Source organism: Papio anubis, chromosome 2, assembly GCF_008728515.1.
Source record: "Papio anubis isolate 15944 chromosome 2, Panubis1.0, whole genome shotgun sequence".
Lineage (NCBI taxonomy): Eukaryota > Metazoa > Chordata > Mammalia > Primates > Cercopithecidae > Papio > Papio anubis.
The window spans coordinates 14555219-14581455 of NC_044977.1; the positions used below are offsets into that span (position 1 = coordinate 14555219).

Consider the following 26237-nt stretch of genomic DNA (forward strand, 5'->3'; position numbering starts at 1 on the left):
GGTGTTTGGGAACAGGATGTTGTACAAGCAGATTGTTTGTGGTTAACTGTCTCTAAGAACAATTGTTCTTCCCCACCTGGGGCCCCTCCCTCATTGTTGCTGACTTATCAGGACTCCACACTTTACAGGTGGGGTATATTTTGCACTGGTGACTGGGTAGTCATTGTGGTCTGTAGCAGAGTAGAGAGCGAGCTTGTGTTCACCAACAGCTGGATTTGGGAAGTAAAAACATCCCAATGACATTGGGGCAAGAAATGTGTGAACATTGTCCAGGGCCAAGGTCTGGAAGGAGAGACTGGGCCTAGAACTGTTTCAAAGGCTGCCCAAGAGAACCCTGAGGTGATAACAACAGGAGGCAGCTAAATGCATAGGCAAACAGGAGTGAGTCCCTGGTGAAACCCCACCTTTGAGGCAAAAATAGCCTGAAGGCTGAAAGACTGGACTTCTGGTTCCAGATGAAACCCATGACCCAGAGTGAGAACTTCTGTTCCTGTCTGACTGCCCTTTCCTGACTGATTCTTTCTGAATACTGCCTTTTAACCAATCAAATGTTGCCTTTTCCAATACCTGCCCCTTCCCCATTCTGAGCCTATAAAAGCCCTGAACTCAGCCATATTAGGGGGACTTTCCTGCCTTTGGGTAGGAGGATCATACCTGAGTCCCTTCTCTGCTGAAAGCTGTTTAATCACTCCGTAAAACTCCCTGCCTTGCTCACTCTTTGATCATCAGCACATCCTCATTCTTCTTGGGTGCAGGACAAGAACTCAGGAAGCAGTGCATGAGCTGATTCGGCCCGGGTGGGTCATCTCCTGCAATAGGAAGTGCGGCTGTGTGAAGCCCAGGTGGGGCATCGCTGGCTGGAGGTCCCTGGCTTGCAAAGTGGCCAAGAAGAAAATCCTGCTTCACAGGGAGGGTAAGCACATTCCCTTGGTGAGAAACTGTGAGCGAGTGGACTTAGAGAAGCAGAGGCTTAGAGAACAGCCACCAGTCAAAGAAGGGACACTGCCCTGACCACGGGGGCTTTGGTCAGACAGGTTCAGGGTATTGGGATGCTGGACTAGAGGGGGACACCAAAAGGACCCACAAAATTACCCAGGACAAAGAGTTGGCTTTCCACATTTGCCAGGCTTAGGGTGCGCAAAGCCAGCTTAAGACAGCGACAGGTAATAGCCAATTAAGAACTTTCTAATCTTATTTCCAGCTAGTAGCCTATGCATGAACAGTTTGCAAGTGGGGCAGGACATGAGTGGAGGGAAAGAGCAGAGGCACTTCTCAGAAGGCAGACAGCCTACCTCAGCACTAGACTGTAATGAGAGAACACTGGAGAGCTCTTATATTGAACTGAGATTAATGGTTTGGCCTGGATACCTTTAATATTTGTATGGAGAATGTGTTTTGTGACTTAAAGTGACTGTAGAATGTGTATAACATTAGAATAAGCAGAGAAAGCCGTGAGGCCAGCAGTGGTTCTCAAAGCCTGCTTTCTGGGGTGGCAGCAGCAGCAATACCTGGAAACACATTAGAAATGCAAATGTTCAGGTGCCACCCAGACCTCCCATATCAGAAACGCCAGGGGTGGAGCCCTGAAAGCCCTCTAGGTTCTTCTGCTGTGTAGGAAATTTGAGAACCAAACTCTGAGCTAGAGAACAGAAAACTCCAGTTTTATAGGTGCTTCGGCTGTCCTGCTAGTGATAAGCTATAGGAAAAATGTAGAGAAATGCAATCTATACTTTATGATATAATCATTTGAGGGTTACAGGAGGAATTAAAGCAATAGTTTTTCATGATATATTTTGGCTCTCAAACACGTTTCTCTCACAGAACATCTGCTTGGATTTTCTGGGTGGCAAACTACCGAGTTGGGGTTGTCTGATCACTGCTTAGCTTGGCAGGATGTGCAACTGTACTGAAACTGGGAGCCCAAAGTAGAGGAGAAGCCCCCCATACCTGCTACGACCATTACCTGATGGGTTCCTTAAACTGATATTGGGCATTTAGGCATGTACAGCTTAACCACAAGCAATACCCTAGTGTGGTAAAGACATCCTGCTATTTTAATATCTCCATCTTGTACAGGGAACAAAACTTAAGTAAAGGGAATTTTAAGAATAGAATCTAAATACTTTTGTGAATTAAAAAAAATAAGGACTAGCTGCTGTTGGTATGTTAAAAAATATGAATAAGTGAGGAACAGATTTTCAAGCCTGAACACTGTGCCAATCCCTTGTCATTTGCTAAATAAAAATACATGGTGCTGCTCAGAGGTATTACCAGGTGACATGAATTATCACGTTTGTAGAAATGTGAAATACAAAACCAAACAATCCTCAACTCTTAAAAAATGAGGTCAAGTGAAATATTAAAGTGACTTAGAAGTAAATGTCAATTCATAAGTAAAGTCATTCAGAACAATAACAAATTTATTCAAAAGTACTAGTATTTTAAAGAATACTTTGAATATAAACAACATGTGGTAACCGTAATATGACAAAGTTTTGCATACTGTTCATATGTTCTCTTACAGTATACTCATCTTAGGAAGTTGGTATCCAACCTCATAGTTATTAATTTGCTTCAATTTTGTAAAAAATCTGAGTTTGAAGGGGTTTGTTTTATTCTTCAAGTACAGTTTTCTTTCAGAGGTCCAGTGTTTTCAATTGTCCCATTGCATCAGTGTGTGTGTAGAGAGGGAACGTTTAACAAAGGGAAATCACTGATTTACACAAAGCTTCTTATGAGTTTTAGAAATCATTGTCTTCTTATTGTCATTTATTGTGTTCCTTCTTTCTAGTGAGGTTGTAAGCTCCATTTTGCATTTTCCCTGTTATTTAATATGGTGCAGTAAACACAGTAAAGGCTCAATAAATGTTGATGTAATAGCTGGATAAGACAGAAAAGAAAAACACTTTTTTTTTTTTTTTTGCCAATGCCTTCATCTGCCTATTGAAGTTTTTCTTGTCAGACCTTCAGCAGATGATTAAATTAATTTGAATCAGATTGAATTAGGCTAGAAATAGCCTAATATCTGAAACAATTTCACCAGGAATAATCAGTATAAGATCATTAGAAGGCAGCAGTTGTTATTAATGTCCCCATTTTGTTTCTTTTACAATACTGACAGGGTCTCACTGTGTTGCCCAGGCTGAGTTCAAAATCCTGGGCATATGTGATCCTCCCACCTTGGCCTCCCAAAGTGCTGTGATTATACGTGTGAGCCACCACGCTTGGCCTGCCCCCAATTTTTTTTTTTTGTTTTTTGTTTTTTTTGGTACAGCAAGGCTCTTTTCTTTCTGAGCAGTGATTTTGAAAATTACTAAAATTCTTATGTAAAAAGTTTCTAAAACAAAAATTTCTGTAAGAAAATCATCGAAATATTATTTTTTGTACTGCACACTGTTCCTCTGTCAACTAGGTATCCAATCATGTATTTGGGATTTGAATTTATCTTATGAGAGCTGGATGATACATATATTGATAGCACAGTCTTCCAGATCTAGTTAACTTCTCAATGCAGTGGGCTTCACAGTGCTTCATTAGGAAAAAACGAATAATGTCATCCCCTGGGAATGTATGGAAACAGTCCTATTGAGGAGCTGTTCGGCTTCTTCAGGAGAAAGACTCTCTGCCCATTGTGGTGGCTGCTTTTTGCCAAGCTTGTGATTTTAGAGGTTGACCTAGCAACAATCTGAATAGCAAAGCATGTTTTTTCTTGGTGACCATTTTCCTGCAAAAGCATATTTTTGATTGGACTGCAGTCGAAAGCGTAATTAAATGTTACAGAGACTCTCAGAACTTTAAACCATTCTCTTTTTCCTTTTTAATTTGACAACACAAACAAGTCTAATGTTTCATTTTTCTGGCTCCAGATGTCCATTGTGAATGTAAATGATGAGCCAGTAGAGCTGATGCTTCCACAGAACTGATATTCAGAATAAAAATGAATCGTTGCACATCCTGCAGGTGCCTCTGCTGAGGGAATCTTTTCACTCCGAAGACATTTAACAGATAGAATATGCAGCTGGTCAAAGAAAGCCTTTAGGCTATTTCAAAGTTTCTATACAAAATAAAATGCCTCATAAAGTTTGCTTGAAAGTGAAATTTTATAAAATACGGTTATATACACTCGTTCATTTTTATTCCAATAATTCCAAGCTTTCTTTTTAAGGCTGAAAATACTATTTTTAGGAATCAAATAAACTCCAATATTTGGAGTTCTGATAGAGAGAACTTCACATTTGGCTTGCATTTGGCACTTAATTTGGAGGTTGTATTCAAGTTAACAACAACAACAGCAAAAATACAATGATTCTTCTATATTGTCAATAATTACTGCTCACAGCTTGATTATTTTGCAATTATCAAGATCTCTGATGCCACACATATGTGCCAAAGCCTTTCAAAGGACATCTAATGAGAACTGTAGATTGAGATGGCATTGATGTCTGATTGGGGAGAGAGCTGTTCATGTACTTAGCCTTTGAACTACAATTCACCATCTAATTTTCTCAATCAAGGTCGGAGACTTGAAAGAATCTATGGCAGAGTCTAGATCATCTACTGAAGAATTTAGAGTGAGAAAATGTATGCTGAGCATGTTCCCTCTCCTGCTTCTCAGAAGCCCTGACCCATTAGACTGCATAAGTCTGCCCACTTTGTCCTGTGATGATTCAACTGGGTTCCTCTTCCCTCAAAGATCCCTGCATTCTAAAACAATTTTCTCCCTTCCTAACCCTCTGCTAAGAAATCGATTCTTTTAGCACAGCTGACCACAGCAAGAAGAAAGCAAACAGATGGAGTTAATTCATACTAAGATGAAAAAGTCTGCTAGCCTCCATGGGGTATTTGCCTCATAAAAAAGATTGCTTGAGAAGTTAAGTTTATCTCTAACTTGCAGAACCTAAGAAATGAAGTAAAGCATTTTAACTATGGGGAAGAAATGTGATCTTTTGTATTTTTTGGTCAGTATTTGAGTGATAAGATATGTGAAAAGAGATACACAAGTCATCTCATGCTGACCAAAACAAAAACAAAACAAAACAAAAAACAATGTAGATTGAACTGTGATGGAATGATTAATGCATCAAAGGAAAAAAGTATCATTCACACATTGGTCATTCACTCCTGGTCATATTGATACAGGTATAGAGGCACACTTTGGAAAAGTCTATCTTAACGTAGTTCAGAGAAGAGAGTCTTAGATTACAGTAAACTGGCAAGAAGATGCTATACGAAGACATCTATTTTACAATAGATGTTTCATTCATTTCATTAATGCTCGGTTCTGTTTCTAAGTTTTTTAACAAAACTTCTGGTTATTATTTCGTTCTCAGTTAGTTCTGTCTATAGAGAAGAAGTATGCTTGTCACATGGGCCTGAAGAACTCAAGACCCATAATAGCTATCTTTTAACTAGCTTTTTTTCTTTTTTGACAGTCAGGGTAGGATCAGAGAAACAGAATCGCTAAGATTTTTTTATACAGATTATACCTTATGCAATCATGGGAGATGGTTAATCAGCCTCTGCAAGACTGTTACCTTTGCATCTTTTCTGGAGCTTAAAGTCTACAGGACAGGTATTCAAGAAAAGAAGACAGATTTGGAGTGGGGAGAGCAAGGAAAACTATAACCTATTCGCTCAAGCTGCAGTCCAAGAGGACGCACTGAAACTCTGGTCTCACTCTGCCTCCAACTTCAATGGTGCTGGTGGCCTGCAGGGGAAACTGATGCCCTTTGTCACAGAGCTTAACACACACCTGGGCCAAGAAGACAGAGAACCTGAAGGGTAATTGAAGGTAGCCTGGAGCAGCTGCAGGGCTAGGTGTTGCCCCATGTTAATCCAGTGTCAGCTGAAGTGTCAATGAGCATGGGTTGGAACTGTGCCTGGTGCCCCTGCACTAGCCTGAGCATGAAAGCAATATGGCCACTGCTTCAGCCTAACTTCCAAAACTCATGCAAAAGGGCTCTCCTGAACCACTGGGAAGTCAATTATGGGAAATGTAGTTCTAACTTAGCTAAATTGCTATGATTCAAATCCTTTGCATAAAAAACCACATTGCCATCCAATGTGTTATCCAATTCTGGGTTTATAAATTCCTTTCATAAACTTGCTAATAAGAATTTGGCCGTGAAAGATGGATTTACTCTTGATGTCCTGACAAAATAAGGGACCTGGCTGAGGGCCAGAGCCTGGAGAGAAGTTTATCCTACAAAACTAATGAGTGACACCCTGTGTGTGCAGTCTCTTATTCCACAGCCTACTTCATCCCCTTGGGCATTGCCTAAGCAATCTCTCATCATTCTTCTAGCATTGGCCTGGTAATCCTCTCTTTCTTTTAGAATTTCAGTACTTGGAATGTCTGAAATTGCCACCTCAGAGGTTACCATGGTCAGTGATTTTGTGTGTGTGTGTCCAGAAGACAGAGAGTGAGAATAACAGTTTTTCTTTGTCTACCTTTCCATTCTGCTCTGCTAATTATCAAAAGAGTTCTTCCATCGTTTACCCTTATACTTCTTTTTCTATCAAACTTCTAAGTAAGCCAAATATCCAAAAATTGTATACAGATAGAGCTGTAGAAGAACTTTGCTAGATATGTTGACACAGATGACCTTACTAGCGTCACACAGCACTCTCTCAATCTCATATGAGGACATTGGTTTCATCTAAAGCTTCTAGATTTGCTACTATTGTAAGAAAATTCAGATTTAACCTAAATGTAATAAGTTGAACTTGATTGTATCGACAGATTGATATTGTACCCTAGTCAGTGATTTCAAGCAGGACATGGGATCGGGTGGAAGAGGGAAAAGAGTGTCGATGAACCAACACTAATCCCTCATTACCTTTTACAGATCCTCTTTTCCAGAAGCAGATTATTTAGAAAAAAAATGTGAATAACAATGTATTAGGCTAGAAATTCTTCCACATTCTCCAGCTTTCTTCCTCTGGTGGTTTTCAGTAAGCTACTAAACTTAAGAAAATGCTGGAAGGAAAATACTAGTAAAACAGCTCACTCTTAAAAGGATGAATTGCATTGATGTAGGATTATTTTTCTCCTTGTAGGCAATTATTTTGGCCCATAATTGTCCAAAAGTTCTGAAGCTATGTTATCTTGTCAAATGTAGTCTACTTCAGCATTACCTGACACCTCAGGTGTTCCAACACTAGATAGTCAATGACGTCGGGTGAAGGACCATTGCCAGGGAATATAACTTGAAGTACTGGTGAGAAGCAGGTGTCAGGATGAGGAATGAGCAGTTCATAAGCTAGACACAGCTGCTGCAGAAAGGACTCCAGCTCTTGCAAGTATGTAAGAGATGTGCAAAGAGAGAAGGCAGGGCAAGGCGATTAGGTGGAAGCCCCAATGCAAGGGCCAAAGATGAGTTTTATTCTGAGCTGCCCCTTTGCTTTAGCCAGGAAAAGCTAAAGCTTCCTGATTAACTCAGAAACTTCTCCAGAGTGACTAGACTGGGGCATGTAGGTGGAATGAAATAGGGGATTTCCGGGCAAAATGAAAGTGGGGAGGAGAAATGAAAGGACAGCTGTTGATAGGAAACTGTAATACTAACATAGACTCAGACTTCTGGAAAGAGGAGTTAGAAGAATGCAGTGTGAATCAATCAGTGGCAACTACCAAATCAGGTAAAGGTGTCCTTTCTTCCAAATTTTTATGTAGCATTGATGGTCTCTTTAAGGATCCCCCTCCCCTTCCCATCTAGCCTTAGGTTTCTGGGAGTTGGCAGCAGGACAGCCAAATCATAGAAAATGGGATTTGGGGGAGAGCAAATCATTGAAAAGCTTACGTGCTTATTAGGCAATACATTATGTCCTGGGATTGATGCCAGGGTGGTTTTGGAAGGGCCAATACATACTGACCTCTGAAAAAAAATGGATTTACTATTGAACATCTTCGTATGAAATCTTAACTAATGAGGGGCATGTCAAAGCACTGTGGTTAGGCAGCTCCTGTGCACAGTTGCAACAAGGTTGGGAGGTTGGATTCTGCTGACATCTGTCGGGCAGAGACACCGCTGTTTGGAACCTCCGGCTAATCAGAAGCTTGTCCAGAGCATTTCTTGATATAGTAGATCATCCTCTACTGAATTGTAATGCAGATTGGGGGGAAGCTGCCGAAATTTAAAAGGCGCTGTCAAATGTAGTGGCAGTTGTCTACGCTGTGAGTGTTTCTAAAACCGAATATGAATTTTTGAATCAAATATTGTGTTGTAATCAGAGAGATAACTGTTGAGTTGAATGGCAAATGTGCCTCTGTTCCTGGTAAACAGGCACAGACCAAGAATATTTACCTTACTTTGTTAAAAAAAAAAAAAAAAAAGATTACATGGTAACTATCTATACTTGATAAAATGCTTAATTAGTGTCTATGATTAGGTGAGTTAGAAAAACCCCAAGCAAGTGGTTACATAAAGGCAAAACCCATTAGTTAAAAATAAATTGGTCAATATTAATAAATATCTGTAGAAGCGTTTACGATGTCTAATCTCGTTTAATTAACAACATTTTGACAGAGATATGATCTCTTCGTTTTACAAAAGAGGAAAAGCAGAACTGTCTCATGAACACAGTGACTGTCTCATGAACACAGTGGTTCTCGACCATAGGTGATTTTGTCCTCCAGGAGACATCTGCAGTGTTTGGACACATGCCTGGTTGTCGTAGCTGGGGAAGGGGGTGCTACTTGCATTTGGTGGGTAGAGGTCAGGGATGCTGCTAAACATGCACAGCCCCCACAATAAACCACCCAGACCAAAATGTCAATATTGCCAAAGGTGAAAGCCCTTACAGTAGGGTAGCACTATTACATGGTAGTAACAGGACTAGAACACAGATTGTGTGGTCCTCAAATGTGCTTATTACAGCATGTCACACTTCTCTCCCTACATCAGGCTTTAGAACAGGAAAAGCTTTTGCAACAACAGGAAAACGTTATTTATTATTATTATTATTATTATTTTTATTTCCTTTGCCATCTAGTGCAGAAAATGTTGAAACTTGCTGTGAAATCTGGGGAGCCAGCACATCCCCATGGGGTATACAAAGGGATATGTATAGATGTCTATGAAAGGTGGCCGGGCGTGGTGGCTCACGCCTGTAATCCCAGCACTTTGGGAGGCCAAGACGGGTGGATCACCTGAGGTCAGGAGTTCGAGACCAGCCTGCCACCACATGGTGAAACCCCATCTCTACCAAAAATGTAAAAAATTAGCCAGGTGTGGAGATGGGCACCTGTAATCTCAGCTACTCAGGAGGCTGAGGCAGGAGAATCACTTGAACCCAGGAGGCAGAGGTTGCAGTGAACTGAGATCGCGCCACTACACTACAGCCTGAGCAACAGAGCAAGACTCCATCTCCTAAATAAATAAGAATCTATGAAAGGCACCTGCCTCTGTGTCTTCTAGTGGGCCCAGGTTTGCTGCTGTTCAGAAGGTTCACCTGATGGGAAAGTGAACTCGATGTGATCAGGGAGAGCAAGCTGGAACCATCAGCACCTGCATTTTTGCCTCTCACCTCATCCAACCAAGATGACCCTCAGAGAGTTAATGGCTGCTGCTTCACCCCACCTTCCATGTCTCCGACAAATTCTGCTTTGGACGGTCTCTAACCAACATCATACGGGGAAAAGCAACTTGAATATCATAGAGTTTACTTATTTAATATGCTTGTTAGATATTGTGTTATAGAAAATAAGCACCTCCCAGGTGAGAAATCTGCCTGGATATTGATTGGTATTTATTCAATCATAAGTCCAAACCATGGAGAATAGTCACAGGCACAACAGTATGTGACCTGTAACTATTTGTTGAAGAAAAAAAGAAGGAAAAAAAGAGAATAGAGAAGGAATTTAGAAAGGAAGAATTGAGTAAGAAATTATATTTGTTTCTCTACATCTTAAAATTCAGAAACTTTGGAAATTGCCTTACCTTTGCAAATGCATTGGAAGTGCATTTTTGTGCGTAGAAAACACAGTAGATTGCATTTTAATAACTTGAGGAAATTCCATCTGCTTTCAGATGTTTCTGGTTTTCCACAGAGACTAATGGTAAATTCCGTGGAACTCACTGTGACATTAATGAGGACTTTCAATGTGTCAAGCACTGAGCTGGATTTGTAGATATTTAAAAGTGTAAAAGCATCTTTCAAATTAGAGTTGTTCTTTCATCTATAGGTGGTTGCTATTGGTGTGATTTGTTGACAACTGAAATTTCTTGCCAGGTGAAATTTTCCACCAATTTCTTGCCTCAGAAATTTTTATCGTTAGAAGTTGATTCCTTAAGATCATTTTAATAGGTCTCAGTTTAAAATGTAAATACACACTATTCTCGTATATCCACGAATATTTAAAGGCAATTAGTTTATTATATTTATTCAGTTGGGAGGGAGTCTGGCAGGGAATAGGGCAAATGAACGGTAGGTTTAAAAGGCGGAACGGGAAGGGAAAGGGAGGAGATCAGAGCGGGTGGCTCTTCTGGCAGGCAGTGAATGGTGGAAGGAATGGGCTGCGTGTCTGCATGGAAGGACTGAATACCGTTCACTAGTGGGGTGTCCCGAGATTTCACCATCGGCTTTTCTCTGGCCCGGCCCCATCACTTTGGGGAAAAATGAGGTTCAGCACATACTTAAATGAAAGCTAAATAATCCTATAGAAATATATTTTAGCATTCATTCATTCAGAAAAGTGGATCTTAAGGTGGTCTGTAGACTCCTAGAGGTCCTTAAAACACGTTCAGGGAGTTTGCAAGACTAAAACTGTCATTCTAACACTAGTAGAGCATTGGTTGCCTTTTTCACCCTCATCCTCACACCAGGCCACAGCAGAGATTTCCAGAGACTACATGGTATGTGATGATATCATTACTCAGACAGCTAATGGAATGCGTGTTTGTGCATTCAAGTGTTTTAATAACTTCTCACTTTTAATTTTGGAGAGATATATCCCACATAAATAAAATCTCTTTTAGTCTTCAATAATTAAGAATGTGAAGTGACTCTGGGACCAAAAAAATTGAGAACTGTTCATTTTGGACAGCTGCTTCTAAAACTGGTTGGAATAGCTCTAAGATGAGTTTCCTGGGGACTTTTTGTTTTCATTTCTGCTAGCTTCCCTTCCTCTATTTCAGAACTCATAGGATTAGATCTCACTGGAAAAGGAAGGGAACATCTTGTTAGACTATTTTATATCATTTAAAGACTTTTAAATATAAAATCAAATGAGAGGAAATGGATTTTTCCATGGCAGAATCAGCCTTTTACAACATTAATCTTCTGCATCCTTAATTAGTTTATGCTACAGAAGAGGATGAGGAACTAGCTAACAGGCAACATATATTTATGTCTAACTTATAGGAAGGTTACAAGAATCCCAGTCCTCCAGCCAATCAAGGACAGAATGATTCCCCTATCTCTTGTTAAGGATTGTGCAAATTCTACAAAGCTGTGAAGATCCCTGTGGTTGAGTGTATGAACCCCAGAAACAATAGTGGTAGCCAGGAAAAGTAACTCAAAATGACCCAACTTAAAGATGTCACTGCTAAAAACTCTATATCCTGAATTATACTCCTGTTCACCATAAAAAGATCAACAAATACTGAGCAGTCATTCCAAGAATACATACACACAGACTTATCTCTATTTGGAAGGAACCACACAATTGAATTTTATGAATTAGAAAGGTAATTAAGACTCTCAGCCTATAGTTTTTTAATAATTTAAATAATAGGTTTCTCTTTTCCTTGGGAGTAACTGGGACCTTCCATAGAGGAGAGGGCAATAATTTATTTACGTCACTTTAGAAAGAGGTGTCTCCACAATAAATTTGCACCGTAATTGTGGAAATAGCTAACATCCACCTCTAAGAAGTGGACTCATTTTCTATCCCTCTGTTCTATCTGCATGGAACACGGAAGGCCCGCTCTATGCAATGGTAGCTTTGAATTTAATTTTTGGCCAGTTTCTCACTTTTTTTAAAAAGGAGAAAACTGAAAATACATGATTATGTTATTGAATATTTGAAATGTACATTTATTGTTAAGTCACAAAAGTGAAAATGTGATGTGAAGTAGGAAAAGATGCCTTTCCTTTCTTTTTGTTCTCGGCACCCGGAATTCAAAAAAGGTAATCAGATTCCTAAGTCCTTGACTTCCTGTTAACAGGTTTTGTAAAGTCTACTTTTTGTTTGGTTTTATGGTTGTTTCCCTCTTCATCTTTGATTCTCTGTTTCTTTTTTTGAGACAGGCTCTTGCTCTGTTTCCCTGGCTGGAGGGCAGCAGCACAGTCTTGGCACTCTGCAACCTCTGCCTCCCAGGCTCAAGTGATCCTCCCACCTCAGCCTCCTGAATAGCTGGGACTACAGGTACTCACCATGAAGCCTGGCTAATTTTTGTATTTTTTTGTAGAAATGGGGCTTCACCGTGTTGACCAGGCTGGTCTTGAACTCCTGGGCTCAAGGGATTTGCCTAGTTTGACCCCCAAACTGGTGGGATTACAGGCATGAGCCACTGCGCCCAGCCTCATCTTTGATTGTCTTTCTTATTCTCCTTCTCTCAGAGTGCTATGGTTTGAATGTGTTCCCCAAAGTTAGTGATAGAAACCTAATCCCCAGTGCAAGAGTGTTTGGAGGTGACCTTTAAGAGGTGATTAAGTCATGAGAACTCTATCTTTACAAATGGTTAATGCCATTATCTTGCTCTCTTGCCCTTCACTTTCTGCAAGAAGGCCTTTGTCAGATGTGGACCCCTTGACCTTGAACTTCTCAAGCCTCTAAAACTGTAAGAAATGTAAGCAATAAATCTGTCCTTTATAAATCAGTCTCAGATATTCTATTATAGCAGCATAAAATGGACTAAGACACATAGTAATCAACTCTAATCTGTTTGCGATGGATATGTTTAAATCCTTGTAATATATATAGTGTTGTTTTATGTGGGAGTTATTTTTAATTTTCTTTGGTGGTATTATGTTTTAAACCCTAGTGTATATCTTACTCTTCTTATTCAATACCATGTTTTAAGAAATCTATCCATGTTTAAATAAAACATGTTTATTGTTCCTAACTGCTGCAGAGTATTCATAGAATGCATCTGACTCATCTCAGTTATTTGCTTCCTTAGTAATGAGCACCAAACCCCACACCATACTGGTGAATTTTTTGTCTTTTAGTATGGAATTTAAATTACATGGGGGCCGGGATTTTGTCTGTTTCATTTACTGTTGTACCTCTGGCATTCAGACGAGTTCCTGCCACATATTAGAAGTTTGGGAAATTTTTGTTCAATCAACAAATAAATGTATTTGCGTTTAGTTAATGTGTGTGGAATATACAAATAAAGCTGCTTAAGTGTTAATTTTCTTACAGAGTCCTTCCCTGACTCACTAGTCTATCTTAAGTCTTCTTGTTACATATTCATTATATCCTGGACTTTTCTATGGAAGCACCAATTGCAGTTGTCATTATCATTGTCCCACTTCATTGATTCACTGTCCTGCTTTGTTCATCTCTTGCTAAAACAGACACTTAACTTTACTATGCATTTACTCTGTCATTTTGCAATCTCTGTCACAGATTTTCAGTGACATATGATTCTCAGAGTTGGGTGGTAGAGGTGTCAATAGCAGTGGTTTTGACCAGTAGAGAGTCCTGAAATCTCCATGGGTTATCAGTTGAGTCAATTAAAACATCAACCTCGAGACTGCCCAAATACATACTTAATTGCTATATAAATACAGCCTTAAGGCAAATCCTCTAGTCCGTCTTCAACTGCCCTTTTCCCGCCATCTTGCTTACTCTGTTTCTATGTAGAATTCTGAAGCCTCTGACTGAGGCTGAGAAACATTGATCCTGAAGTCTTCAGATGCCTTTAACTATGCATAGCATCATGCTTTCCTCCATCCTGTAGACCACAATTTTGAGTCTTCCTTACCTTAGGAAGACTGTTCAAACAGAAGGAGATTGAGTGAGGAAAGGAGGGGGAAATCACACAAAAAAAAAAGTGAATAAGAGGTTTACAAGAAAGAGTTCAGTGAGGATTTCAAGTATCAAAATTATTAAACTATACAGTCTTGTTTCACTAATGATGGAGATACTTTTGAGAAATGCATCATTAGGTGATTTTGTCATTGAGTGAACATCATAGAGTGTATTTACACAAACTTAGATGGTATAACCTACTACACACCTAGGTTATACAGTATAACTTATTGCTCCTTGGCTATGAACCTGTACAGTATGTTACTGTACTGAATTCTGTAGGACATTGTAACTCAAAGGCAAATATGTGGGTATCTAAACATAGAAAATGTATAGCAAAAGTAGAGTATACAAGATAAAGAATGGTGCACCTGTATAGGTCACTTACCATAAATGGAGCTTGTAGGATTGGAAGTTGCTCTTGATGGGCCAGTGGGTGAATATGAAGGCTGAGGACATTCCTGTACACTATTGTGGACTTTAAAAACACTGCACATTTAGGCTACGCTACATTTATTTAGATTTTTTTCTTTAATAATAAATTAGCCTTTGCGTACTGGAACTTTTTTTTTTTTTTGAGACGGAGTCTTGCTTTGTTGCCCAGGCTGGAGTCTCTGCTCACTGCAAGCTCCGCCTCCCGGGTTCCCGCCATTCTCCCGCCTCAGCCTCCCGAGTAGCTGGGACTACAGGCCCCGCCACCACGCCCGGCTAACTTTTTGTATTTTTAGTAGAGACAGGGTTTCACCGAGTTAGCCAGGATGGTCTCGATCTCCTGACCTTGTGATCTGCCCGCCTCGGCCTCCCAAAGTGCTGGGATTACAGACGTGAGCCACTGCGCCCGGCCTGGAACTTTTTTACCTTACACCTTTTTTTTTTTTTTGAGACGGAGTCTCGCTCTGTCGCCCAGGCTGGAGCGCAGTGGTGCGATCTCGGCTCACTACTAGCTCCGCCTCCCAGGTTCGAGCAATTATCCTGCCTCAGCCTCCCGAATAGCTGGGACTACAGGTGTGTGCCACCATGCCCAGCTAATTTTTGTGTGTGTGTGTGTGTGTGTGTGTTTTTTTTAGCAAAGATGAGGTTTCACCATGTTGGCCAGGATGGTCTTGATTTCCTGGTCTCGTGATCCGCCCGCCTCTGCCTCCCAAAGAGCTGGGATTACAGGCATGAGCGACCACATCCGGCCTTACCTTACAAATTTTTTAGTATTTTTAACCTTTTGGCTCTTTTGTAATAACACTTAGCTTAAAACACAAATGCATTGTACAGCTGTACAAAATATATTTCTTTCTCTATACTCTTATCCTAAAAACCTTTTTCTATTTTTAAAGATAAAAAGTGTAGTATAGTAAATATATAAACCAGTAATGTAGTCATTTATTATCATTTCAAGTATAATGTGCTGTACATAATTGTTTAATATACTGTACATAATTGTATGTGCTATACTTTTATATGACTGGCAGTGCAGTAGGTTTGTTTAAACCAGCATCACGGCAACATCAGTAGGTGATAGGAATTTTTCAGTTCCATTATAATAGTATGGGATCACTGTCATATATGTGGTCCATTGTTGATCAAAAAGTCATCATGTGGCACATGAGTGTACTGCAAAGATTGTATTTGGAAAGAATTGTCAGTTAAATTATTCTCAGTGCTCTTGGTTGCTGTAGAAAAATATATGGATTTACACAGTGAGAGCATCTGGCTCATTTGATAGCAATAACCTGATCAATGAAATCAAGTATTCTACAGGGCTGAATGTAATCTTTACTTATCTCACTAACCTGTAATTTATTAAAAATAAATTCAAGATCCATATTGTTAATCATTACCCAGCATTGCAGGGTTAATTTTATAAACTTGAAAACCTGGCAGAATCTTTATAGGTAACTTAGTAGCTGGCATAAAATCTAGTGGTAGAAGAAATATCCTCACGGGCCGACAATTTCTAGTAGTCAAGTGTACATGGAAAATGTAGTTTAAACATTCGTCCTCTAGTTTATACACTAATTGGTTCGTAGTTTGATCACAGATGTTGATATTGTTGACCTCATTAACTTCAGTGTATCTTGATGTGTTAAAAAATGCAGAGGAAAAATAAGAGCATAAAATAGAAGTCAGGCTTTGAAAACGTTCTGTTTCTTGAAAGCTCAATTAAGAATGAAATGTCAATTTTGTGGTGTGAGCTTTTTAGGAACTGGTTTTGCGGCAGTCTGACATCCACTTTCAACTAGAAATCATGTAGTATCTGACAGTCGTTTTCACATGGTTCTCTTTTAAACGTTATCAAATCTGTTTTCTTTCTTCCTTTCTTTTGTTCTTCATTTTTTTGATTTTTGTTTTTTGGCTAGGCTTGAAGGGCCGGGTAGAAACGTACTCTAAATTGCTATTGCTTAGAAAGTGTGAGTGTGTGTGTGTGTGTGTGTGTGTGTGTGTGTGTTACTATTAAAATATGTGGTATTTAAAACTTTTTATTTTTTATTTTTTTGAGACGGAGTCTTGCTCTGCCGCCTGGGCTGGAGTGCAGTGGTGCGACGATATTGGCTCACTGCAACTGCCACTTCCCGGGTTCAAGGGACTCTCCTGCCTCAGCCTCCCCTGTATCTGGGATTATAGGCGCCCGCCACCATGCCCAGCTAGTTTTTTTATTTAGTAGAGTCAGGGTTTTGCTATGTTTGCTTAGCTGGTCTTAAACTCCTGATCTCAGGTGATCTGCCCTCCTTGACCTCCCAAAGTGCTGGGATTACAGGCTTGAGCCACCGCATCCAGCCAAAATTCTGAAATGTGATTCAGACATTAACTAAATATAATATTGAGAAGTGACTGTTCAGCATTCATCATACTTATTCCCTGCTTTGTACCTAGAAGGTAAGGATGACAAAACTCTTGGTATCTCTCTGTGCGCCCTGTTTTTCACGCATCACAAATGCTGTCTCACTGAATCTAGAATCATTTCAGAATTCTTTAAAAAACATTTCAGAATACATCAAACATTACAAGCATAGGTAAATCCTTTTTGTTTCCCTGGGTAAGATATTAGAACAATTCCTAGAAAGGATGCTTAACTTCCTAGTCTCTACCAGGTTTAGAAAATATTAGCACTCAAATAGATCTTGGGGCTTGATAGTACAAATCTTTATTTTTTTCCTAGCACAAAGGTTATAAATATTTAAAAGTATGTTATAAGTATCTGGGCTTGCAAATCTTCTTTGGAATATTTTAATCTCATCTAGTTCTCAAGTTCGACCAGGTTTAGTCACCTCTCCCATAATCTATATTAACACATATTAATGGGGAATTTAGCTGTCTCATGTTTTGTTCTTCATAATTTGTATTGTTCTCTTCTTCCTGGAGTGAGTCAGAAGGCATGTGTTACTGTACCTTTGCTCATTCTTGCCATCAGCATATAAACTGAAGCAGAACTTCTTGTATATGTAGACTATGAAAATTCTTCAATTTTATTATCTTATTATTTTCAGTTCCTTTTGAATGTGGTTTTAATGGACTTATCCTAACAATATTGTATCATTGCAGAAAAGGATATGCACAGAATCAGCAACATATACCATTCTAGGCGCTTCTTAAAAAGTTATTTTAAATACAGCTGTTTGGTTGTTATAACACATGGCGCGCACTGCCCGCAAAAGAGAACTCTAGTTTGTGAAAGGAGCCTGTCATTTTTTAAAAGGTAAAGAGAATAGTTGTTAAAGTGTCATAAGGTTGACAACTTCATCTTAATAATTTTGATAAATAGCAGATATTTCATCCATGTTACAAAGACACAGTACATTTTAAATACCTTACCATTGCTTTGCCTTTTTTCTCTCTAAAAAATCTATCAGGACCTCCTGTTTCAGAGAAAACTTTTAAGGTCACTTAGCTGATATCCCCTCCTGTGTGAAATATATCCATTGCATAGCTAACTGATGAATTGATCTAATTTTGTCAGCAGAATTAATTGTTTTCTTTTATCTAGGTTGGTGTTTTAAAGATTCCTGTGATTGCCTGAACTGGGGAGGCAGAAAGTTGCAGTGAACCGAGATCGCACCACTTCACTCCAGCCTGGGTGACAGAGTGAGACTCCATCTCAAAAAGAAAAAAGATTCCTGTGTAAAAATCTCAGCTAATTAGTATTCTCCATAATAGTATGTTTTCTTAGATGATTATTTTCAATTTAATTCCTGCTTGGAGAGCCATATATATATGTGTGTGTGTGTATATATATTTTATATATATATACATATATAATATATATGTTACATATATTTTGCTTTCTTAGAGAAAATCATTATGTTTAAAATATTTGAGAAAGATAAGCGAGATCACCAAGTGGTATCAGAGAGTGTTAAATTAGACACATAATTTAAGAAAAAAAAAAAAACACTATTGTACTAGAGTCTTAACCGTTAAAGACTTGTATACCACTTATTCTCACTTTTTTGTTTGACAAGAAGCCGACAGGAGGTAGAGCTAAAACAGAAGCTAGGTCTCAGAGTCATTTTTGCATGACTTGTACTGTATCTGTAGCTGTGTGCTATCTGTATAGTCAGACATTTTGTGATCAGATATTTGCAGAACAAATGGTCTATTAACATCTTGTCCTGGTTTTGTTTGCATGCAACGCAAAGCAGTAGAGTTTGGTGTTTAAATCCCTAAAATGTCAACTGGTGATTAAGATTGGACCACAAAAGATAGCTCGTGCAGCTATAACCTGAAAGGCTTAGCCCCTCTGAGTAAGTGCTGACCCTTACTTAGAGGAAATCCAGGGAAAATGTGATCGGAAGCCCTGTCCAAGTTCTGATTGATTGTATTTCAATTAAAAAAAATGTTTTCAAACATTTTAGGGCTTGAAGGACCCTAAAGGAAAAAGAAAGGTGGAAAAAAATGTGTGAGTTGGGAGATCACTGCAGGTGACTTGCAGGACAGGACTAGCGAGTAGTGGTTTGAATACAAATCGAATTAAAAATCAACAATGTTGCTGAAGCTTAGATTTTTTTTATTATTATTATTACAGTTTGTGTGGGAAGTTTTGGGAGAGGACTGACAGAGAGACAGGGAAGGAAATTAAGGGGACAATGGTGGTCGTTAAGCATCTGTGCCACCTTAGGAGTCACTTGGGATGTAACCTCCCTTGTAAGTTGGGAATAGTAGGAATAGTAACTGTTAGTGAATGGTTATTATGAGCCAGGCCCTGTTCTAAATTGCTTTACCTATATTCACTCATTTAATCTTCATAAAAACCCATGAAGTCATTATTGTTGTAAGCCCTCCCCTCATTTAAGTTTCCTAAATGAGGAAACTTAAGTGACATAAAGGTTAGAACATTTACCTAAGGTGTCACAGTGACTTAGGGGCAGAGCAGAGATGGAAGCCCAAATGGCCTAGCTTCAGAGGCTACGTTAAACACTGTTAGCATTGTGCTTGCTGTGCTTAAGACATCAACTAAAATGGGGCTATTGGAACATTCTTGTATTAGGTACACCTCATGTAAATCAACCTTACAACAGAAAGTTCTTCACTGTTCCCATACCAGAATCTAGTTTGGATCTAAAAATTTTGAATTCTGTTCACTGAACTCTTTTATGCTCCCAATGACATGTTTATGCCTTGAACAGTCAAATGGCACCATTTCAATCCCCGTCATCTCCAGGCAGGACTTTCTCCATAATGGATTGATGTTTGGCTCCATTTATTAAGCCTTTAAGAATCTTTCAAATACCGTTTTTGACTTTTTTAAAGGACTCATCTGTCTTTCAGATAAGGAATATTTCTTGTATATACAATCTCCTCCTAAAAACATTCATAAAAGTTCTGCACTGGTTTTGGAAGATCTATCTGTTAACAGCAATTTGTAGTCAAGATGCCTTTGAGGATGATGAGGAAGGCACATTTTCAACTTTTACAAGGACTCTCACTTTTCTAATTTCCTTAATGCTTTTCATTCTGCAGGTATATGGGTCTAGGTTTACGGTTTGTCTGCCTTCAAGGCACATGATACAAATTCTGTGTGCATTGCTCATGATAAATTCAGCAGGCATCTGAGTAAATGTCATGCTGCATGTAAAGTGACAAGAATTTCACTATAATCTGGCATGAGGTGGAGCATCAATTAAGGAGCAAACATACAAATGAGTTGAGGGAAAACATTTTGCTTTGGGTGGTTTGGAAAATAACCATAATGAACATGGTTGGCATTTTTGTGACCTCTAAAGGCTATATGAAGACTATATGAAGGTTTGCCAAAAAATCTAGTGAGGTCAGCAGCAGCAAAGCATTAACTAATAGGTAAGTACACTACTGGCAAAATGAATCACATTAAAGCTTCAAAGAATAAATCACTATTTACTGATGCGGAATGAATTACATGATTATTGCAAGTCGCAGCATATGAGAATATAATATCATTCTTATAGTACTAAATAAGACACATTTACTTCAAGTTGTTAATTTTTATGTATGTTCTTTTCTAATTAGTGGAACAAATGATAATGGCAAAAAGCCTGGATGCTCAGGTGAGAAAAAAATATCCATTCTACAGAGAGCTAAACTGGGGATTCGAAGCATTAAAAATTTTATTACCCCTCCTCCCAGATAAAAGTTAGTATCCTTTAAAATGTGACAATCTAATGCTCTTTGACTGTTCTTGTCAAAACTTCTGAGACTTTGATTTTAATGAATTATTTTCAGGAGAATATCCAAGGGGAAATGAACTGGGCTAATTCCACTGGGTTGACTAATGACTCCTCAATTAGTCTCTGCCTTGCTTTTGAATATAACCTGTCCTTTGAGGATCACATCATATTCCTTCCTTGCTTTTGCGTCTTCAGCATCAGTACATTCTCAAAAATATAAATTGGAGAAATTTTAGTACCTGTTCCATGTTCCATGAATTTTCTTTCCTCTAACCTTGTCTCTGATTTTTTTCCCTTAGGCTTAGTAGTGTGGTGCTTTGGTTTCTGTCTCTACATCCATCCAGACTTGGCAGGTTAACCCTCACATATAGGTTCAACTGCTCCTCATACTTTAGAACCAGTCTTGATTTTAGGAGTGATTTAAGAGTGGAAGGGATGCTTGACGGTGAAACATTACTGTGGTCTTCTCTGTGGTAACCTAGTTTTCTTCTTGAAAATTCTTCCTAATTTCCATTCTTCTAGAGGCAGCAATTTTATCTTCTGTTTCTTTTGTTTGTTTGTTTTTGAGACGGAGTTTCACTCTTGTCACCCAGGCTGGAGTGCAGTGGCGCGATCTTCGCTCTCTGCAACCTGCGCCTCCCGGGTTCAAGCGATTCTCCTGCCTAGCCTCCCGAGTAGCTGAATTTACAGGCATGCGCCACTATGCCTGGCTAATTTTTGTATTTTTAGTAGAGACATGGTTTCTCCATGTTGGTCAGGCTGGTCTCAAACTCCTGACCTCAGATGATTCTCCCGCCTCGGCCTCCAAAGTGCTGGTATTACAGGCGTGAGCCACCGCGCCCTGCCTTATCTTCTGTTTCTGTCACTAGGTATCAAGGCCTTGAATCCAGTCATCTCAGTAGGCCAGATCATAATACTGAGTATATATTCACATCTCTTTGCTAGTATTAATCTCTATCCTATTTTGAGCAGAGTGGTTTCCTTGCTTTATCTTCTTTTTTTTTTTCCTGTCTAGTCTATAAACTCTTTCTAAGAGTTTGCCTACAACAGATGCATAGGCTCCACTGAACTGGGACATATAGGCCAGAACCATTTCCGCTACCTGGGTGCGTAACTAAACTATACTTCCCAGGTCTTCACATCCAGAAGAGTGACACAGTCAGTGGTACATAAGTCTAGTTCCAGCTGATAAAATTTAAGAAAAGTTAGGTGCCATTTTCAGTTTGAGGCAATTAAGAGCAGGATGTGCATTCTCTAGATGCTCTCTTTCTCTTTCTCTCCACCCAGGCTGAATGATGCTATATGGATGGTGAAAACATATGTTGAAGAGAGTAAAACTAAAACTTTATTTAGTACTATATATATACTTTTTTCCCCCGAGATGGAGTCTTGCTCTGTCACCCAGGCTGGAGTGGAGTGACGTGATCTCGGCTCATTGCAACTTCCACCTCCCGGGTTCAAGCGATTCTCCTGCCTTAGCCTCCCAAGTAGCTGGGATTACAGGCATGTGCCACCGTGCCCAGCTAATTTTTGTATTCTTAGTAGAGATGGGGTTTCACCATGTTGGCCAGGCTGATCTCGAACTCTTGATCTCATGATTCGCCCGCCTCAGTCTTCCAAAGTGCTGGGATTACAGGTATGAACCACTGTGCACGGTAACAAGGTTCTTTTCATTCCAGAATGACGCATGCAGTAGAAACCCTGTTGTCAATCTGCACTGGATTATGATATGCTAAGCCTCTGAGACTTTGCATGGTTTTTTTTTTTTTTTTTTTTTCCAAAAGCAGCTAGTATTCCTTAATTTATTTACGAGTGGGCTGTGGCTTTAAAATACAAATCTGAAATACATGGGAGTGGGTTAGCATTTGGCTGTCAGAGTTCAAGGAAACAGATATTGGAGGCTGGAAATATGGCAATCTGTATAATGCACTGACGACACAATTGGTAAAGCTATAACCTGCCATATTGGGAGGTAGACCATATGCCTGCTCAGCTGACAGGCCTAAGGGAGTCAAGTGAAAGAATAAAACTGTAACACATGTTGGCTAATATTAATTGGGATTGTTAAAGATAAAGGTGGCTTCAGGAAGGAATTGACCAACTTGAAAGCAAAATCCATAGGAATAGATGAATCTAGAAAATTGGTCTTTGAAGAGTTGAAAAAGTTGGTTGTTTCTAGCTCTGAAATGATTAGAAATAAGATTTGATACCAAATATGACTGAGATAACTTGTGAACAGAAGTTATATTATTAGAGGTTTAATAATATAATAATATTTTAATATTATTAAACATATTATGTATAATAATTGTAACAATATTTTTAATATATTTTTTAAAACCTTTCTAGTTAACCCTGTTTCCTCAAGGAATTCTGATTCCTGAGGAAAGCAGCCATTAATTTTGGAATGATCTGTTGACAAAAATAAAATAAATAAATTAGATTTGGGAACTATGGTTATGAAAGAACTTTGGGTATGCTTGCTGTCCGTCACACTAATAGGAAACAAATAATTTAGAAGCCTAAAAAAAGTAAAACCTGGAGTAAAACACTCCTACTAAACCCTACAACAATTATTGGAACTTCAGCCTTTGATGAGCAGAAAGTAGGTTCCCAAAGCTTTTCTGCCCCCAGAGAGGGCATAATTTCCAAAAATTTATTTTAACTGTGCCCATGGAAGAACAAACTCCCTCAACTGAGAAGGGCAGGGTCCAAAGGAGTAATGAATAGATGATGTCCTTTCCAAAGCACAGAATCAGGTTTGTAATATGTGTCCCACAGGATCTCAGAATTGCTATGTACCAATAACTATTTTGTGTTTTCCATTCTTCCCCTTTTTGAATGGGAATGGTTATTGCAGTTTCACTGTTCCTTCTCCACTATTATGTAGTCGGTGTTAGAGGGAGGCAGATAATTTCTCTTTCTGGTTCATTAGTCACCAGACTGTGGGAAGCAACATGAGGCAAGTTAAAAAGGACTTTATATCATCAGGAGTTTTTGACCTTTCAACCGATGGCAGTGAATGCTTCGGACTTAGAGTTTTCCTTGAGGTATGGATGAGTGTATTCCATATGTGGGATGAAAAGTGAAATGAACATTTCCTCCACAAAAGAGTAATGTGGCAGAGACAGTGATATACGTCTGCCAAATCCACTTCTTTTTCCTTTGAGGAATATTGGTGGACTAAACTTCTTAGCCAACTTGAGTTGGATAAGGTTTTGACAGGATTCTTGTGAATGGAACGTGGGCAGGAGTGCTCTATACAGCTTCTAGGTCTAGTCGGTAAAAATCACCCATTAACGATCATTTATTCCCTTCCTCTTTGAGGGCATCCTTCGAGTTTCCGTGTTTGCGATGATGGCCACATAAAATGGAAGAAGCCAAGTTTATGAAGCAGAGCCCTCCTGACCCCATCGCCATGTTATTAGATTATGACATAAACAACCAATCATTTTTTAGTACGTGATTGAAAATTTATTTATTTTTTTCTGCAACAGTTAGCTTACCCCGACTACTACATTCAATGTGTGCAAGTTTTATTTTTTCATGAAGACAGTGCTTTTGGGTTTATTTTGTTTTGTTTTGTTTTGATACCTCTACCTTTTCCATTTGATCTAAGCTTCACTTGATAATCCATTCTGGCTTCCTTCTATTGATTTCATAAGTTACTGAATTGAATTCTTGGTTCATTTGTTTTTATTCTGTTTATTTGTTTATAGTGAAAACATTTAAACCTATTAGCTTTACTCTGAATATATTTTACTCTGGTTCTCTGAGTACAGCTGTGGCCACATCCCATAAATTTTGACGTATTATTTTATCTTATTATGGTGTCTTTGTTATTATTTTCCATAGGGTTCCCAGTGAAGTTTTTATTTTCTCATTGATGTAAGAGTTTGTGGGGATGGTTGTATATTTCCATGTGTTTCAATATACTGGTTTTAAATAGTAGTCCTCTGCTTACAGCTGAGAAATTTTGAATATTTCTTAACTTTTTGGAATTTCTCTTATATATTTTATGTAATTATTGAAGGTAATAAATGCGAAATTGTAGGCAAAATACTTAACACCATGCTGAATCATAATCACTCAGTAAATATTAGTGAATGATATTGTTTTTATTGGTAATATCCTGCTAAACTCTAATGACAGTAACAGTGCGTATAAAGGAAGAACAGTCCAATTTTGCAGTTGAAACTGTTTTTCTGAGTGGTGGGACAAGCAGAGAGAGAAGAACACAATATTTCCAATTCCAATTTAACAACAAAAGGATCACTTTCATTCATGTGAAAAAGTGTGTATCAGGGTCTTTTGGTTATCTATTGGTGTGTAACAAACCACCCCAAAATTTAGTGGCTTAAAACAACATTTCTTTTCCTTACAAATCTGCAATTTGGATAAGTCGCATTTGGGTAGCTCATTTCTGCTCCACTCAGCACCAGCTGGGACATCTCAAAGTCTGAGAGCTGGAATCATCAGAAGTCCTCCTCATTTACACATCTAGTGGTTACTGTTACACTGCCAGCAGTCCTGGCTGCTGTTTTAGACCTTACCTGGGATTGTTGCCTAGAAAACCTAATAGTGGCCTTTCTGTGTGGCTTAGGTTTCCCTATATACAGTGGCTGAATACCAAGGGCAAGGTACAGAGAGAGAGAGACAGAGAGGTGGAAGTAGTACTGACTTTTCTAACCTAGCCATGGAAGTCACACAGTGATTTCCTCTGTATTTTGTTAATAGCACATAACTAAGGAGGCCTATGTTCATGAAAGAGTGTCAGTGTTGTAAGATCACGTGGGATGGGATATGTTGGAATGACCATCTTTAGAACATGTATCTGTCACCCTGAATTTCTAAGGGCTTTTCTTTTTCTTTTCGTTTATATTCCCTACTCTGATGCAGAGTAAAAATTCTTAGCTTCTGATTTGAGGAATGGCTGTAAGTTTTTATGTTTCTTATTATTTGTTCTCACAGAATCGTCTTATGTATTTTAGTGGGAACATTAGAGATGCTGGATATTATACTCTTAGAGATCATTTAGACCTTGGTGGGCCACTTTTGAATCCTTTTCCTAATGCCAAAACACAGATCTCATCAGGAAATACTACCAAATCCACTTACATTGACCTAAACTTGGTGAAATAATTAAAATATACTTCCTTGTGGATAATTTCGTCCCCATTTTAATTTCGCAGTGTATCCTTGCTTTGTTTGTGGCAATAACTTTTAAGGATGGTAGAATCTTGGCCGTGGGCTGGAAATGTTAGGAAGATTGGAGTGGTGATCTATGCTTTGAACAGCCAAATCTAAATCAACCTTTGAAATATTACTTGGGTTGGCAAGATGCAGCCTGGACTAAGGACATTACTGCAAGCCAAAAACTTTTTGGAACAGTAGATAAAGCTCTGACATTCATACCAGCTGTGATTTTGATTAAATCACTCTTCCTGCATTCTTAAATATTTGCCTTAACTTTATGGCCAGACCTGCTCATCCCCACTATAGAGCAGCAGAGATAGAACTGAAAAAGCAAGTTATTACTTACTACATTTACTAAAAACTAAGTAGCACCAAATGATGAGCCAGCACAGCCTGAGTCAGCTATAGATTCTAGAGCATGTTCAACC

At 38.9% G+C, this 26237-nt stretch overlaps 1 protein-coding gene across 2 annotated transcripts in view; it reads left to right on the forward strand.

Annotated features, from left to right (window-relative positions):
* The window catches only part of NSUN3 (NOP2/Sun RNA methyltransferase 3), a 219540-nt gene extending 198317 nt beyond the window's left edge, over nucleotides 1–21223 (forward strand). Inside the window, exons 6-7 of one of the 2 annotated variants that reach the window (XM_021933955.2) lie at nucleotides 756–913; nucleotides 17958–21223. In XM_021933955.2, the coding sequence (XP_021789647.2) occupies nucleotides 756–913; nucleotides 17958–18016 (217 nt within the window). In that variant the 3' untranslated portion in view covers nucleotides 18017–21223. Of the gene's footprint in view, nucleotides 1–755; nucleotides 3171–17957 lie in introns of those variants that run through there. The other variant, XM_021933954.2, reaches the window with a different exon arrangement.
* The last annotated feature ends 5014 nt before the right edge of the window (nucleotides 21224–26237 follow it).